The 18,234-nt window shown below is 41.6% G+C and overlaps 1 protein-coding gene across 6 annotated transcripts in view; it reads left to right on the top strand.

Annotated features, from left to right (window-relative positions):
* The window catches only part of LOC106583288 (SPRY domain-containing protein 3), a 98,066-nt gene that overhangs the window by 76,608 nt on the left and 3,224 nt on the right, over window positions 1-18,234 (top strand). For 3 of the 6 annotated variants that reach the window (XM_045705076.1, XM_014167268.2, XM_014167270.2), the window contains 2 exons: window positions 11,124-11,273; window positions 16,773-16,877. In XM_045705076.1, the coding sequence (XP_045561032.1) occupies window positions 11,124-11,273; window positions 16,773-16,877 (255 nt within the window). The remainder of the gene's footprint in view (window positions 1-11,123; window positions 11,274-16,772; window positions 16,878-18,234) is intronic. The other 3 variants (XM_014167269.2, XM_045705077.1, XM_045705075.1) reach the window with 2 other exon arrangements.

Raw genomic sequence — 18,234 nt, 5'->3', positions numbered from 1 at the left:
TTGTTGTGATTTTAGATTGCATTTGCATTGATGTCAGTGTGGTTAGAGGGACAGTAGAGCCCTGAGTAGCAGGCCATTAGCAACCTGATGATCATTAGCGAGATGGATACTACCAACGCATGTCCAGAGTGCATAAGAGGAGATAACCGTGACTCAACAGTCAAGTTTAATTTAACTGCGGTCATGACTGCTGGTGTGGCAGTAATACGGTCACCGCAACTGTCCTACCTCCAACCCCACAGCTGCCCTCAAAATGACCTAATTTGCTCTGCTAATGACTGGTTGTTCACTACGGACCGGAGTGATCTGTCAAGACAACGTGCTAAAAGACATACAGTATTTATGGGAACTCACATATTTATGAGAACATGGAAGATGAGCAAAATGAGATTCCACTCTGCATAGCCATAGGTAAACTCAGACTCTGTTTGAAACTTTGTCTAACACAGGTATGTCACAATTTTGAACTGGGCCTGGCACAATTTTCCCATTAACTCTTGCAGCATATTTTAGTCAATCTATAACGCAAGAGATGACTCTACCTGACATGATGCCTATGACCTCAGGGGCATCTAAAGGATTGTAAACTGCTGTTATCTTTGGTCGTTGTTTAAACAGGAATGTTGTTTTCCCTCAAGAAATGTAATCTATCAACTGTCTACCAGAAGAAAGTCAGACAAGCAAGTGCACGTGCCCTGCAAGACAGATGGTTCATCAGGGTCATCGTCTTCTTCATTTTATACGGGTGGTTAGTTCAATTAAAATATGCATTGGAATAACTATTGAAATTACTCTTAAATGTTAGGCCTTCTCACTGCACCTGTTGCTGCGGCAGTGAGCGGTTCAACAAAATAAGCGCTTTACCTTGCCAACATTCCTCTACACTCACACACAAACACACACCTTGAGGATCAGAGAGAGAGATTTAGCGATCTGTCATCACACCCACCGGATCCTTCTGACTGCTACAGGGAGGGCTAGCTCCTTTAAGCGTGACCACAGACACAAACAGTCTATTACTCCACATTAGGAAGGTGTCATTAGACCCATGAGCCCTACTTGTTCGTCAAAGAAGTAACCTGTGTGCAATGGCTAGCTAGTTAGCGGTGTGCGCTAGTAGCGTTTCAATCGGTGATGTCACTTGCTCTGAGACCTTGAAGTAGTTGTTTCTCTTGCGCTACAATGGCCGCGGCTTTTGTGGAGCGATAGGTAACGATGCTTTGAGGGTGTCTGTGTTCAGAGAGTCCCTGGTTCAAGCCCAGGTTGGGGTGAGGAGAGGGACAGAAGCAACACTAACACAGACATGATATATGGGAAATACATTTAAATGGAAGAAATATCACGATTAAGTTCACATCCATCAATATTATATTTTTCTTTTTTCTTCAAAGTTCAGAAGGACAAGGTGAAGGAGGGAGGAATAGGAAGACAAAATAGAAAGGTTGATAGAGTTGGCTGGTAAGCCGGTAATTGCTCTACAGAAAGGAAAAGGAAAAGAGTGGGGTTGACAGATTGTCGTAAAGTAATAATAATGCTAATTTTCCCCTGCGCTTTATTTACAGTACTTGTCTATTCTCTTTGCTAATCAGGGCAGAGGGAAAGGGTCACACACAGTGCAGTCTGACACATACACCATGTACGTTAATCCTTTCACAACAGACAAGCATAAAATGTCACGGCTGTTTTTGTATTTGTTTAAGATGGGAACCATGGTTCTCTGGCAGATAAAGCATGTCTAGAGAGTCAGATCCAGGTCACGTTGGATTAATGATCAGTTATAAATGCTGAATGTAGTTAGCAAACGACCAGGGAAATGAAGCTATGAGAGGATATGAGGTCATGAATCAGATAGACTACCTCATTGAGTTGTATTGATATGACCGGGCCATCAATGTTTTTTGTGCTTGTTTTGTACTCTATCAATGAGTTGGCAGAGAGGAGTACCTCAGTCCCCTTTGACCTCTTAGCTCCTCTGTTTTCTCATCTGGACTGGTACGCTTTTATGGTTCATTATGGACATCCTAATTTGCCACCACGTTTGCTTGTCGACCATTTCATTCGTCACATTAGCTCCAACCTGAGAACACTTTCCGCAATGGACAATTATAGTACTCTACACTCTACAATGATGTGTTCCTGTCAGCTCTACAGATTCTGATCAAGTCATGCCAGATTGCTCCTGGCCCACCAGTCTGGTTGCAATCAGAGAGATTTTGTTATGTTTGAGAGAGTTTTACCTGGCGAGCCACAGTAGCCTTAGGCCTGTTCCAGTTGGATTGGCTCAATGATAAATGGGTATAAAAAGCACTACAGGAGGAGTCAAGTGGAATTGTTCAATTGAATAGACAGTCAAATCGATTCTCATGTCTGTCACTCATGACCTGGCCTCTAAAAGCCTTCAAGAGCCCATGGCCCCATCGACCTCCTCTGCTGTAATATTCCTATCTGAGGGTGTGTGTGTGTCTGTGCATGTCTGCCTGATTCTATTGTTTCACAAGCACCACAAAGAGGTCTGTTGTAACCTAAATCCTAAATTTGTCCATGGTACAAATGGTACATTCCAGGCTTGGGTGGTATACCGTATGTAGCGTATACAGGGGTATTTTGAAATACCCACACTATGATTTTCAATACCATCCCCCCCCCAAAAAGTAACTTCTAAAATTATTGGCAACCTTGATAAAGATGAAAAATACTGTTTTGATCTATATTGTATGCTCCAAAATTTGGGGGAAATTATATTATTTTATATTAATACAATTGCTCAGAGAAATAGATTTTGTTGAACACGTCATATATTTTTCTCTCAAAAAGATGGGGGTCAAAATTATTGGCATCCCTGTTTTCAACACCTTTCAATAGCTCACCTTGCGAGGATAATGGCTTTGAGCCCTTTTCTAAAATATTTTCTGAGGTTGGAGAACAAGGGATCTTAGACCATTCTTCCATACAGAATTTTTCCAGTTACTTGATATCCTTCGTCTGCGCTTATGGACTGCCCTCATCAATTCAAACCACAGGTTTTCGATTGGAGTTCAAGTCAGGTCCGGAGACTGAGATGGCCATTGCAAAATGTTGATTTTGTGGTCAATTAACCTTCTTTGTGGATTTTGATGTGTGCTTGGGGTTATTTTCTTGCGGCCAAGTTTTAGCCTCCTGGCAGAGGCAAACCAGGTTTTTGGCTAAAATGTCCTGGTACTGGCTAAAATTCATGATGCGGTTGACCTTAACAAAGGCCCCAGGACCAGTGGAAGCAAAATAGCCCCATAACATGAAAGATCCACCACCATATTTTATAGTAGGTATGGGGTTCTTTTCTGCATACGCATCCTGCATACGCATTTCTATAAACTAGGGTACCAGTGAGGATTTCCTATGCTGGACAACTTGTTACAGCTGTTGATAATAATCTGCCTTTTTTAAAATTTGAATTACGTTAAGATAGGGGGGAACATAGTTATTCAATACAATTCACAAGTTGATTTTAAATCTATGTTTAAACCCTCATGGTTGGTGTCTTGATGGATTTGTCCAAAATCGTGTGACTTAAAATATTACTTTTCTGTCCCTGCATTTATGTCAGTGTAAGTTTTTGTTATATAATATATTAAGCATTAATCAGTTAAATTAGACATTTAACTTGAACCCTGTAAGAATCCTGGATCTAGCTGTCGGACAGTTTTCTGTATAAGGATCTCAGAAATGCAGTGTAACGTAACATTTCGTGTCTCCTTACGTTACGGGGTGAAAACAGTTTTTATGGGCACACAAATCCCCCGGAATGTATATGATTGAAAAATCGAATACTTCTGAACTTTCAAAATCGAATGCTTCAAACCGAGAGTCACCTTACCTTGGTTCGTCAATAATTATGCATAATACTTGTTGGATGTGCATTTGGTGTTGAGCTGTTTAATTATGCCATGATATTTTCACACATCATCTGATACAGAAAGGACTTTTCTGAATGACAGCCATGTGACAAACAGCTGTTGTGATACCGCATGCGATGCAACAACTGCAAAAGTGCTGGAAAAAAGTTGTTCGCGAGGAATGTCCATAATATGTGTTTCATTTGTTACGCAAGACAGTTGTGCCTGGATCCACGTGTCACGTCCTGACCAGTAATAGGAGTTATTTGTTATTGTAGTTTGGTCAGGACGTGGCAGGGGGTGTTTGTTTTATGTGGTTCGGGCTATGTATTTAGGTAGAGGGGTGTTTGGTTTATGTGGTCCGGGGTTTGTTAGAAATACACTAACATAGAACATAGACTATGTTCTGTCTAGTCTATTGCAGTTCTATGTTTAGTTAATTGGGGTTGGACCTTCAATTGGAGGCAGCTGGTTATTGTTGCCTCTGATTGAAGGTCATATAATTAGGAGTTTGTTTTTCATGGGATTTGGTGGGAGATTGTTGCTGTGTATAGCTTTGTGCCTTACCGGCCTGTTCTTTGTCGTGTTTTTTTTGTATACGTGTTTGTTTTGGTTTTTCCTTCTTTATCCTTTAATAAAAGAAGATGAGTATACATTTTCCCGCTGCGTCTTGGTCTAAACCCTACGACAACCGTGACAACACGTTAGATCTAATATCCCTAGCGAATTGATGTTGATCATCTGTTGTTGTGTGCTTGATTTACAGCAGGGTCTCGTTAGGTCTAACAGAGAGCATCAAGGTAATGAGTTGATGTTTTTATGCCTCGGATTGGACAGAGTCTACTGTGCGCAATCGTGTAGGATAGACTATTGTGCAACACCCAACTCTATTCCTATTAATTATTCTTCACAATATTATCTAGTAATAAAATAACATGACAAATACATTTTGGTTTCCATGTTACACCTGCAATGTTAAACAATACAAAGGCCTTGAGGTAGCCTACTTGAGCTCAGAAATTAAAGTACTGGAATAGGCCTACATTGAAAATCAGACATTTCCTGAAATTGATGCTTGAAAAGTCCTTGTAATTATTGTAGGCAATTTATAAGTTCTACTGCTCCATAATAAATATCGGTGATAAGATTTTTTGATCAGTTTTTGTGAGAGACGTGGCCACTTGTTTGTTTCCCACATCTTCAATTGAAGGGTGTTGTGCTGCTCTGTTGAGGTAAAACCATGTGCGGTTATTATGAGGACGACAAGAACATCTAATTCTGGCTTCAACATGGCTTTCCATACAAATCCTTCCATCACAAAATGAAATGTTTTTGGTCGCTTTCTCATGATAGAAACAGCGATGGTGAGCTTCAAATTGTGAGATTAATTGAACCACTATTCATGGCTTTATTATGTGTGCCTGCATTGGCCACATAGGCTACAGAAAAATCGCCATGCATCCAATTTATTTAGTCAGGCAAGTCCACATTATTCTCACATTTTAGAATGTAATAATAATTTGTATATCAATGTATTGGAAAGGCCTAAAAAATATATATATTTATAACTGAAAATTATTGTCTGGCTCTGGTGTTATGCTGGTGGACATTCTTAACAAATGAAATATTGTTGGATAAGTACCTGGGTACTGAGTCCGTGATATTTTTGTGGACCACACTAAATTGAATTAATACTAGTCTTTTTTCCACAGATAGCCAGCCATACTAGCTGCTTAAAATGCTTGACCTCTTGATGAGTATGAGGTGGGAGTTAAAGTACAGTTCTTACATGCTTGTTTTGGCTGGTCTGTAGCTTATTCTTTAGATGTTTGGCATAACCATGATGTGCAGGCATAACCAAAGTGACACTGGACTAGTGCACTTCCCAGAGTCTTTAGGGTGTCTATAGCTAGGTTTCCATCCAATTGGTGACACATTTTCATGTGCATTTTCCCATCAGTGTTGTGTTTCCATCAAATTGACTTGTTGCGGATAAGTCTGTGGTAAATATGTAGTGCATATTCAAATTGACTTTTGCGGTTAAAATCCCATGTACCGAATAAAAAATAAAAGTTAAATGTTGTGTAGGTATAGCGAAAGTGCTCACTCTGGCATGTGCGCTCTAGCCAACAGCTCGCAGATACAGTGCGGGTATAGCCTACATGATGAGATTATTATGGACAAAAGGGTGAGATTATTTGTATTTGTCAAACGGCAGCCAAGCATCAATCATCATATCACCAGAATAAGACTATTTACTTATTGAAAGGAGCATCAAACTCATCTTCTGGCACTTTTACCACCCTATGCAGTTCATCGTCATTTATTTCATCTGTAGCCTAATTAACAGTCGTAGTGGGAGGACCACACAACATATTATCACGTGACTCCAAGTTTACTTCGATATAATGATGGTTTTTATATCAATATTTGTGCATAAAAGCATTTCCACCACATTCTTCGCACAATTAATTTTACAGACACAAAAGGATCGCACCTTGTCCAGCGTATTTTGTTTTGTCGACATTTGGAAAGTTTACCAACAAATTTGCTGTTTCCATTAGGCCTGTCGTGACATTTTTTATCCAACGTACTTTACCCCCATAAAAAGGTTGGATGGAACCTGGTTAATGTCATGCCATTTTGAGGATACTGGAATTATATTTTGGATGAATGTGCGCATGCCTACAGGAGACTTGAAGTAGCCTAATCAGATTACAACATTGTGACTGGTTGTGTTTATGACACAAAGTTTAATTATTAACATTTCGGCTATATTAAAGTGTTAGGTTCTATGTGCACTGGGATAGTCACGACACCATTCTGTATACATCTGGTCCTTCTTTGGACACTGCGTTAACAAACCTCCAAACGAGCTTCAATGCCATACAATACTCCTTCCGTGGCCTCCAACTGCTCTTAACCTCTCTGGGATATGTGTGACACTAACGTCCCACTTCGACAACAGCCAGTGAAATTGCAGGGCGCCAAATTCAAAACAACAGAAATCTCATAATTAAAATTCCTCAAACATACAAGTATTATACACCATTTTAAAGCTTAACTTCTTGTTAATCCAGCCACAGTGTCTGATTTCAAAAAGGCTTTACGGCGAAAGCATACCATATGATTATGTTAGGTCAGCGCCTAGTCACAGAAAAACATACAGCCATTTTCCAGCCAAAGAGAGGAGTCACAAAAAGCAGAAATAGAGATAAAATTAAACACTAACCTTTGATGATCTTCATCAGATGGCACTCATAGGACTTCATGTTACACAATACATGTATGTTTTGTTTGATAAAGTTCATATTTATATCCAAAAATCTCAGTTTACATTGGCGCGTTATGTTCAGTAATGTTTTGCCTCTAAAACATCTAGTGATTTTGCAGGGAGCCACATCAATTTACAGAAATACTCATCATAAATGTTGATATAAGATACAAGTGTTTTACATAGAATTAAAGATACACTTCTCCTTAATGCAACCACTGTGTCAGATTTCAAAAAAGCTTTACGGCAAAGCACACCATGCGATAATCTCAGTACAGCGCTAAACCACCAAAACAAGCCATACAGATACCCGCCATGTTGTGGCGTCAACAAAAGTCAGAAATAGCATTATAAATATTCACTTACCTTTGATGATCTTCATCGGAATGCACTCCCAGGAATCCCAGTTCCACAATAAATGTTTGTTTTGTTTCGATAAAGTCCATATTTATGTCCAAATACCTCCTTTTTGTTCACTCGTTCAGTTCACTATTCCAAATGCAGAAGGCGCATGCACTAAGTCCAGACGAAAGTCAAAAAAGTTGCTTTACAGTTTGTAGAAACATGTTAAGCGATGTATAGAATCAATCTTTAGGATGTTTTTATCATAAATCTTCAATAATATTCCAACCGGACAATTCCTTTCTCTTTTAGAAATGAAAAGGAACTCAGCTCGCTCTCACGGCCGTGGCGTGACTAAGCTCATGGCATTTTTACAGACACCTGGTTGAAACAGCTCTTATTCTCTCCCCATTCACAGTAGAAGCATGAAACAACGTTCTAAAGACTGTTGACATCTAGTGGAAGCCTTAGGAAGTGCAATATGACCCCACAGACACTGTATATTGGATAGGCAATCACTTGAAAAACTACAACCTCAGATTTCCCACTTCCTGGTTGGATTTTTCTCATGCTTTTGCCTGCCATATGAGTTCTGTTATACTCACAGACATCATTCAGAGTGTTTTCTATCCAAATCTACTAATAATATGCATATCCTAGCTTCTGGACCTGAGTAGCGGGCAGTTTACTCTGGGCACCTTATTCATCCAAGCTACTCAATACTGCCCCCAGATTCCAAAGAAGTTAAACGCTAGTAAAACTAAATGCATGCTCTTCAACCGATCGCTGCCCACACCCGCCTGCCCGACTAGCATCACTACTCTGGACAGTTCTGACTATGTGGACAACTATAAATACCTACATTTACATACATTTTAGTCATTTAGCAGACGCTCTTATCCAGAGCGACTTACAGTAGTGAATGCATACATTTCATACATTTGTTTTCTCCGTACTGGTCCCCCGTGGGGTCTGGTTAGACTGTAAACTCTCCTTCTAGACTCAAATTAAGCATCTCCAATCCAAAATTAAATCTAGAATCGGCTTCCTATTTCGCAACAAAGCCTCCTTTACTCATGCTGCCAAACATACCCTCGTAAAACTGACTATCCTACCAATCCTTGACTTCGGCGATGTCATTTACAAAATAGCCTCCAACACACTACTCAGCAAATTGGATGCAGTCTATCACAGTGCCGTCCGTTTTGTCACCAAAGCCCCATATACTACCCACCATTGCGACCTGTATGCTCTCATTGGCTGGTCCTCGCTACATATTCGTAGCCAAACCCACTGGCTCCAGGTCATCTATAAGTCTTTGCTAGGTAAAGCTCCGCCTTATCTCAGCTCACTGGTCACCATAGCAACACGCACCCGTAGCACGTGCTCCAGCAGGTATATTTCATTGGTCATCCCCAAAGCCAACACCTCCTTTGGTCGCCTTTCCTTCCAGTTCTCTGCTGCCAATGACTGAAACGAACTGCAAAAATCACTGAAGTTGGAGACTTATATCTCCCTCTCTAACTTCAAGCATCGAGTGTCAGAGCAGCTTACCGATCGCTGCACCTGTACACAGCCCATCTGTAAATAGCCCATCCACCCAACTTCCTACCTACCTACCTACCTCATCCCCATCTTTGTTTTTTTTCTGCTCTTTTGCACAACGGTATTTCTACTTGCACATCCTCATCTGCACATCTATCACTCCAGTGTTAATTGCTAAATTGTAATTACTTCGCCATTATGGCTTATTTATTGCCTTACCTCCTTACTTCATTTGCACACACTGTATACAGATTTTCTATTGTGTTATTGACTGTATGATTGTTTATCCCATGTGCAACTCTGTTGTTTTTGTCGCACTGCTTTGCTTTATCTTGGCCAGGTCACAGTTGTAAATAAGAACTTGTTCTCAACTGGCCTACCTGGTTAAATAAAGGTGAAATAAAAAAAATAAGAAATAAACTCGGATTGAAGAGGAGGCAGAGCACATGTTAAGCTTTCCTAAATAACTGGCCTGCCTGGAGCATGTGGCCACATTATTATAGGACAATTTGGGAGAATGAAAATATGCAACAGGCATCTCACTATCAGAAGTAAGAATACAGCCAGTCTGGCCTGCTACTGTGACTTTCTAGACCTTATAAACTGTGGAGAGTAGAACCACAACTGATTTAAATGGAATGAAACATTTTAAATCACAGGGCTTTTGTGCCGTTATTCAAATGACATTTTCACTGCAGCCTAGAGGAGAATTAAGTACTCACTTGAAAACAATAATGCAATTATTAATTGTATTGTGGTGTTTGTTATAGACTAGTCTAGGAAGGATAATTGTATTGTCCCTAAACAAGATCAATAGGGGAGCTTTTTGAGTTCTTTCATGCGCAATGATGCACCTGGCCTTTCCACTGCCTGTCAGCTATTTCTATTTGTTCTTTTTGATTCCTATTGAACTTTTATGCAGCTTGAATGCTTTTATGTGTGGTGTGATTGCTAGTTAGCCCATTGCAGATCTTGACATCCACCTACCAATATTGACACTGTGAATGGTGGATAGAGGGCAGGATAGACAGTTAGATTGGTAGACTATATTGACCTGTGGTATAGTCAAAGTTAGCATGTGGAAAAGCATAGTGCATAAGGGAAGTACCAAAGCACCTTAATATAGGAGAGGCCATGCAAACAGATAAGGACATTTGGCTAGGATGGAAGAAATTCTATAGTAAAACCTACAAAAGAGCGAGTGCAAGCCAGGGGGGAAAAAACACTACCCTCCTCTATGCAGCAAAAAAAAGTTAGACAACCCTCCCCTGTTTTGGACCACCCCCTTACCCCAGTAAATGTCTTACTGTCCCTAACTTGCTAGCTAAGTTGCTAGCTTGCATGATCAAGCTTCTTGGTTACAGCAGAGATAGTCAATCCGCTCCTGATTCAGGATCCCTGCTGCCTAAATTAGTTTTGTGTGTGCAGCACAACTGTGAGTAGCCTTTTAAGATAGGAGCTGGGTAGTCTGTCCTTGCAATTAGTTTGTTTGATTGCACTTGTTAGTTAACATCCACTATGGGAATTAACTAGTAATTTGTTAGCCTTTGTAAGCATTTTTTTTATATTGTTAACAACAACAAAAAACGTTGGAAAGAAATAGCGCCCTTGTGTGCACTGCCGGTAATATGTATAACCCGTTATAGAACAGGAACGGTATGAAAATCTGGATACCGCCCAACCCCTGAATACATTCACACTAAAAACAGTTTTGAGGTATTGCCTTCATTAGTTGAAGGTAATTAGCACAGTTCTATGCCTTGTTATTGTTTCTTTCTTCCTCAGGTTAAATGAGAATATACTGCAGGACAAAATGTACATGTTATTTTTGTTGTGCTGAGCCAACAGTGTGTTGTTATCGTCAATATATGACATAATCATATCATAAATTATCTGTTGTTCTTGTCCTGAGGGTAGTTGTGTGCTGAGAAGAATGTGCTTCTTCTCTACTTCCCTGGCCCTGTATCCTTAAAGCTGTTCAATTGTACTGAATGTACAATCTTTGTGCAAGATTGGGTTTTCAATTAGTTTATTTATTTATAGATAGTTGCCTTATTGTGTTGTATGTATACCATCCTTCTGTCCCTCAGTTGTTGGAGTACGTGGGTAAAGGGAAAAGCATCGTGGATGTGGGTTTGGCCCAGGCCCGTCTACCCCTCAACACACGCTGCCACTACTATGAGCTGGAGATCACTGATGCAGGAGAGAAGTGCTACATCGCCCTGGGACTGGCACGCAGGGTACGTGTCCTTAATCATATATTTAAAAATAAAATGATTTTTCTACTTTATTGGACGGAGTCAGTAAAGAGAGACAGGAAAGTAAGCAGCAGAAATGCTGTGCTAGCGGGGCATGCAGGGGCCAGATTGGAGCCAGTCCGTGGTGAGTAATTGCAGTCCTGATGTCCAGAAGTTATTTTCGGTCATAAGAGACGGTAGCTGTAACATTATGTACAAAATAAGTTCAAAAATAAGTTACAAACAACGCAAATAAACAAACAAACACAATCGGTTGGGGACACGTAAAACGTCAGCCTTCTCCGGCCCCATACAGTACGTGTGTGCTCCAAAGGCAGCGGCACTAACTGCTACATCACATGCCATGTCCTCCTACATTATCATCATCAAGTTGATCATTATCATCATTCATTGCTATTGTCACTATTGTCATTATCTCCAACACAATGACCATCAATGACACTATTATGACCGTCATCATCACCCTACATTCTCATTATCCAGCCTAGAATGAGTCCATCTGAAACATGTTATACTTCCGTAACATTCTACGGTTCTTAATTCACTGTCACCTCAAATGTTTTCATACCAATCCATATATAACACCGACACCCCATCTGTTGTACAAATTCTGAATGTGCATTCAAATATACAGTTGAAGTCAGAAGTTTACATTCACTTAGGTTGGAGTCATTAAAACTCGTTTTTCAACCACTCCACAAATTTCTTGTAAACTAACTATAGTTTTGGCAAGTCGGTTAGGACATCTACTTTGCATGACACAAGTAATTTCTCCAACAATTGTTTACAGACAGATTATTTCACTTATAATTCACTGTATCACAATTCCTGTGGGTCAGAAGTGTACATACACTAAGTTGAGTGTGCCTTTAAACAACTTGGAAAGTTCCAGAAAATTATGTCATGGCTTTAGAAGCTTCTGATGGGCTAATTGACATCATTTGAGTCAATTGGAGGTGTACCTGTGGATGTCTTTCAAGGCCTACCTTCAAACTCAGTGCCTCTTTGCATGACATCATGGGACAATCAAAAGAAATCAGCCAAGACCTCAGAAAAAGAAATGTAGACCTCCACAAGTCTGGTTCGTCCTTGGGAGCAATTTCCAAATGCCTGAAGGTACCACGTTCATCTGTACAAACAATAGTACGCAAGTATAAACACCATGGGACCACGCAGCCGTCATACCGCTCAGGAAGGAGACGCGTTCTGTCTCCTAGAGATGAACGTACTTTGGTGCGATAAGTGCAAATCAATCCCAGAACAACAGCAAAGGACCTTGTGAAGATGCTGGAGGAAACAGGTACAAAAGTCTATAACCATAGTAAAACGAGTCCAATATCGACATAACCTGAAAGGCCGCTCAGCAAGGAAGCCACTGCTCCAAAACCGCCATAAAAAAGCCAGACTACGGTTTGCAACTGCACATGGGGACAAAGATCATACTTTTTGGAGAAATGTCCTCTGGTCTGATGAAACAAAAATAGAACTGTTTGGCCATAATGACCATGGTTATGTTTGGAGGAAAAAAGGGGAGGCTTGCAAGCCGAAGAACACCATCCCAACCGTGAAGCACAGGGCTGGCAGCATCATGCTGTGGGGGTGCCAAGCGCCTCAACTCCAGGCAAGCCAGATGGGCCCTGCTGTTGAAATGGTTCAACTTCTCCCTCTCATACCAGCCGGGATATAAGAGTGTCAAGCCGGATGCACTGTTCCGCCGCTATAGCCCCACGATTACTACCCCGGAACCCGAGACCATCCTTCCCACTTCATGCCTGGCGATGGCACTCATCTGGGGAATCGGGAAGCAGGTCCGTGAGGCGCAGCGATCCCAGCCGAAGAACACCATCCCAACCGCGAAGCACAGGGGTGGCAGCATCATGCTGTGGGGGTGCTTTGTTGCAGGAGGGACTGGTGCACTTCACAAAATAGATGGCTTCATGAGGGAGGAAAATGATGTGGCTATATTGAAAGAACATCTCAAGACATCAGTCACAAAGTTAAAGCTTGGTCGCAAATGGGTCTTCCAAATGGACAATTACCCCAAGCATACTTCCAAATTTGTTGCACGATGGCTTAAGGACATCAAAGTCAAGGTATTGGAGTCGCCATCACAAAGCCCTGACCTCAATCCTATAGATTTTGTGGGCAGAACTGAAAAGGCGTGTGCGAGCAAGGAGGCCTACAAACCTGACTCAGTTACACCAGCTCTCCCAACTTATTGTGGGAAGCTTGTGGAAGGCTACCCGAAACGTTTGACCCAAGTTAAACAATTTAAAGGCAATGCTACCAAATATGAATTGAGTGTATGTAAACTTCTGACCCACTGGGAATGTGATGAAAGAAATAAAAGCTGAAATAAATCATTCTCTCTACTATTATTCTGACATTTCACATTCTTAAAATAAAGTGGTGATCCTAACTGACCTAAGACAGGGAATTGTTACTAGGATTAAATGTAAGGAATTGTGAGAAACTGAGTTTAAATGTATTTGGCTGAGGTGTATGTAAACTTCCGACTTCAACTGTATATGCAGGCCTCAATTCCAAATGTATGGGAAAGATGGGCACCATCTAAAAACATGGAATTAGGCTAGATGCCAATCAAACCTTAATTTTGGCGTGCAAAGGAGGTAAAATGAAAAAGAAACTGAGGTAGTTGTTTAACCAGTCAGTGCCTTTGGTCAAATGTTGCTGTCACTTATCTCGCTAGCTCAGCCATGACTATCCTATCCTCCTTCAACTCCTTCTCCTCCACTTCTCTCACTATTTCCACCCCATTCAGAGTGATGAATGACGGAGAGGGGAAAAGCGAACAACAGAATAAATATTGTCTCATTTGAACCCCTCATTTGGTTTTCCGTAGAAAACACAGGCTGTTCCATTTACATGCTAACCAATCGTGCTAACATGATAGCAACTCTGACTGAAGTGGAGTGTGGAAAATGTGCTGTATCGAACCCGGTCTCCAGCTCACAAGATTACAGCCACTTATCTACCTGTCTCTCGCTCGCTCTCTCTCGCTCTCTCTCTCTCTAATTATCCATCTATCGCTGCTATTTTTCTTCTGTTACTCATGGCAAGCATTGTTTATTTCACTATTTCCAAGTGAATGACAACTTTCACAGTGTGGCAGTTTTCCAAGCATGGCTATTTAGTCGCTAGATAGCTGGGCATTTTTGTCTGAGTTGCTTACCACTGAGTAGCACCATACACAGAAAGAAACTACATTAAAAAGAAAAGTATGCAGGAAGTGCTTGCATTCTCTGGGTTAGAAAGATCAAGTTGATAATATCGTAGATAACGCTAATATCCTAAAGTAATTAATTTGGACCCCTTCCAACGGTGTCTCTCTCTGTATAATTCATGACAGTGATTATCTCCGTATTGTGGAAATATCATCTGTCAGGCAGTTTAGAGAGGGCTTGTCTAATGACTGTTTGCTTAACGCAGACACCTGAACTCATTATGACAGCAGAGATTTAATCAACATGGAATCGGCACATCCTGTTTAATGTAAATCAAAGAGCTCCTACTTCAGATATGTCAGTTATTTTATCAGATAAGAGAACCTGGAAATAAGAGCCCCTCGATACTGCTGCATCGTTCTTGACCTTTTTGACTGCATCTGGAGCTCCCACTCTTGTGACGACATGGAGAGTTTCAAGTAAGTCACAGTTCAGGTAGGCCTCCCCGTTTCAGCAAACAAAGGAGAGTAGGTTTGCTCAACAACAAATGGCAGGAAAGAACTCTCCAAAATGACTTATTCAGAGGAGAAATGTCAGGATACCTGTGCTTCATCAGATTATGGAGCAAGGCCTGAGCGTAAGAAGTAGATCTGTCTGTTTTTTTTAGTGCTCCAACTCCTGTTTACCATGAATTGTACTTTTGGAAGTTTTTCCTGGGTAAGCCCTATTATTGAGGTTTTATTAATAGGTGTTGGTGTCTTCTATCTTTGGCCTGTACCCCCTTTTTTTTTTTTTTGCCTTTACCTCCCTTATCTCACATTTGCTCACATTGTATATAATCTTATTTTTATTTTATTTTTTTCTACTGCATCATTGATTGTATGTTGTTTTACTCCATGTGTAACTCTGTGTTTTTGTATGTTGTCGAACTGCTTTGCTTTATCTTGGCCAGGTCGCAATTGTAAATGAGAACTTGTTCTCAACTTGCCTACCTGGTTAAATAAAGGTGAAATAAAAAAAAAAAAAAAAAAAAAAAATAGCTAACCACTGTGGTCCCATGGCTGTTGTAAGGATGTGATGTACCCAGACAATGACAATGAATGTAAGTCCTCCATTGGGCGTTGAAGCGAAACCATCCTGATGTCAGTTAGTTACTTTTGCACAATTCATCTACCTTTGATCAAGTCCACACCCTTGTTAATCTCTGGGGTTGCCTAATGTCATGTCACACACAGTCACTCTCCCTACCTCCTAAACCTTTGCACTCTTGTCTGTGTGTGTTGCTTGGCACTAAGAGCTCTGTGATTTCACTGATTTGTTTTCCGGGAATTGTTTTCTGGAGCAGTCGGCAGTTCTGGTGGGGCATCATAAATCCAGCAGTCTGCCATTCCTGAGGTTTCAGACTTCCACTGCTCCCCTTTACCTCCTAGCAGACCCAATGAGCCATCCTCTCATTAATGTGTTGATTGTGAACCATTTACCTCTCACAGGAAAAATCAAAGGCGGACGTCATCCCCGTTGAAAAACCACTTGTGAAAGCAGATCAGTGACAACTTGGACTCCTCTTTTTTTATTGGAGAACTGTGGGATGGTGTGATACACATTCCTGTGTCACTCTATCTCTCGGTCTCCTACCTCTCCATCTCTTTCTTTCTCATCTATCATGGTCTTCATCTTCACTTTTTCATCCCTTAATCATACTCGCATGTAATCTCATCTTCCCATCTCTCCATTGCCTCACCTGTCCATCTCCATACCTCTCCCACTATCTGACCCTCTCTTTATCCACTGTCCTCTCCTCCCTGTGTCTCTATCTCTCCATATCTGTACCACTGTGGCCATAGGGGCTTCCATTGGCACAAAGGCAGCTCTCTTTTCATTCTTCTCTAAACCAGTTAGCATTAGTCGTGACCTGGTGGCGCCAAAGTACATGTCTTTGTTACTGTGTGTTTCAGTGAATAATACCAGCATAGAAGATAGGGCTATTAGCTCTGGTGACGCCATCCCCAGCTGATGTTACCCATGGTGTGTTAAAGATTAGCATCTGAGTGTTTTGAGAAAGCTGTTTCATTAATGGATAGCGGTTGCTGTGGGTAAAGCCTATAACAAATGGTGTCTTCAGAGTCGCAGTGACTCATCATAGTGTTTTATGGCTTCAAATACAGATTCTTTTAATGACCCTTATGTGTCAAAATGTATTGCAGAGATGGAGTAGAGGAGGCTGTCTGAAGAACTAGAAAATAAATGCTCTTATTGTTCCTTCATGAGGACTTCCATTGTATGGGCTGATGGACAGGGTGCACCCCCATTAAATGTGACTCATCTTCAGATCTTATCAGCTACAACACTGGGCCTTTGTTGGGGTTTCTGTTGGATCACCTGGGGGCTCAATGAAGCATTGGTAGGAAACTAAATCAATGAAACAAACACACACAAACTCAGCAAAAATAGAAACATCCTCTCACTGTCAACTGCGTTTATTTTCAGCAAACTTAACATGTGTAAATATTTGTATGAACATAACAAGATTCAACAACTGAGACATAAACTGAACAAGTTCCACAGACATGTGACTAACAGAAATTGAATAATGTGTCCCTGAACCAAGGGGGGGTCAAAATCAAAAGTAACAGTCAGTATCTGGTGTGGCCACCAGCTGCATTAAGTACTGCAGTGCATCTCCTCCTCATGGACTGCACCAGATTTGCCAGTTCTTTCTGTGAGATGTTACCCCACTCTTCCACCAAGGCACCTGCAAGTTCCCGGACATTTCTGGGGGGAATGGCCCTAGCCCTCAACCTCCGATCCAACAGGTCCCAGACGTGCTCAATGGGATTGAGATCCAGGCTCTTCGCTGGACATGGCAGAACACTGACATACCTGACTTGCAGGAAATCACACACAGAACGAGCAGTATGGCTGGTGGCATTGTCATGCTGCAGGGTCATGTCAGGATGAGCCTGCAGGAAGGGTACCACATGAGGGAGGAGGATGTCTTCCCTGTAACGCTCAGCGTTGAGATTGCCTGCAATGACAACCAGCTCAGTCCGATGATGCTGTGACACACCGCCCCAGACCATGACGGACCCTCCACCTCCAAATCGATCCCGCTCCAGAGTACAGGCCTCGGTGTAACGCTCATTCCTTCGGCGATAAACGCGAATCCGACCATCACCCCTGGTGAGACAAAAGTGTGACTCGTCAGTGAAGAGCACTTTTTGCCAGTCCTGTCTGTTCCAGCGACGGTGGGTTTGTGCCCATAGGCGACGTTGTTGCCGGTGATGTCTGGTGAGGACCTGCCTTACAACAGGCCTACAAGCCTTCAGTCAAGCTTCTCTCTGCCTATTGCGGAAAGTCTGAGCACTGATGGAGGGATTGTGCGTTCCTTGTGTAACTCGGGCAGTTGTTGTTACCATCCTGTACCTGTCCCGCAGGTGTGATGTTCGGATGTACCGATCCTGGCAGGTGTTGTTACACGTGGTCTGCCACTGTGAGGACGATCAGCTGTCCGTCCTGTCTCCCTGTAGCGCTGTCTTAGGCGTGTCACAGTAAGGACATTGCAATTTATTGCCCTGGCCACATCTGCAGTCCTCATGCCTCCTTGCAGCATGCCTAAGGCACGTTCACTCAGATGAGCAGGGACCCTGGGCATCTTTCTTTTGGTGTTTTTCAGAGTCAGTAGAAAGGCCTCTTTAGTGTCCTAAGTTTTCATAACTCTGACCTTAATTGCCTACCGTTTGTAAGCTGTTAGTGTCTTA

The sequence above is a fragment of the Salmo salar genome, chromosome ssa22 (assembly GCF_905237065.1).
Source record: "Salmo salar chromosome ssa22, Ssal_v3.1, whole genome shotgun sequence".
In the NCBI taxonomy this organism is placed as follows: domain Eukaryota; kingdom Metazoa; phylum Chordata; class Actinopteri; order Salmoniformes; family Salmonidae; genus Salmo; species Salmo salar.
The sequence above is the reverse complement of the archived record's forward strand: the minus strand, read 5'-3'. Positions and strand labels throughout refer to the sequence as shown.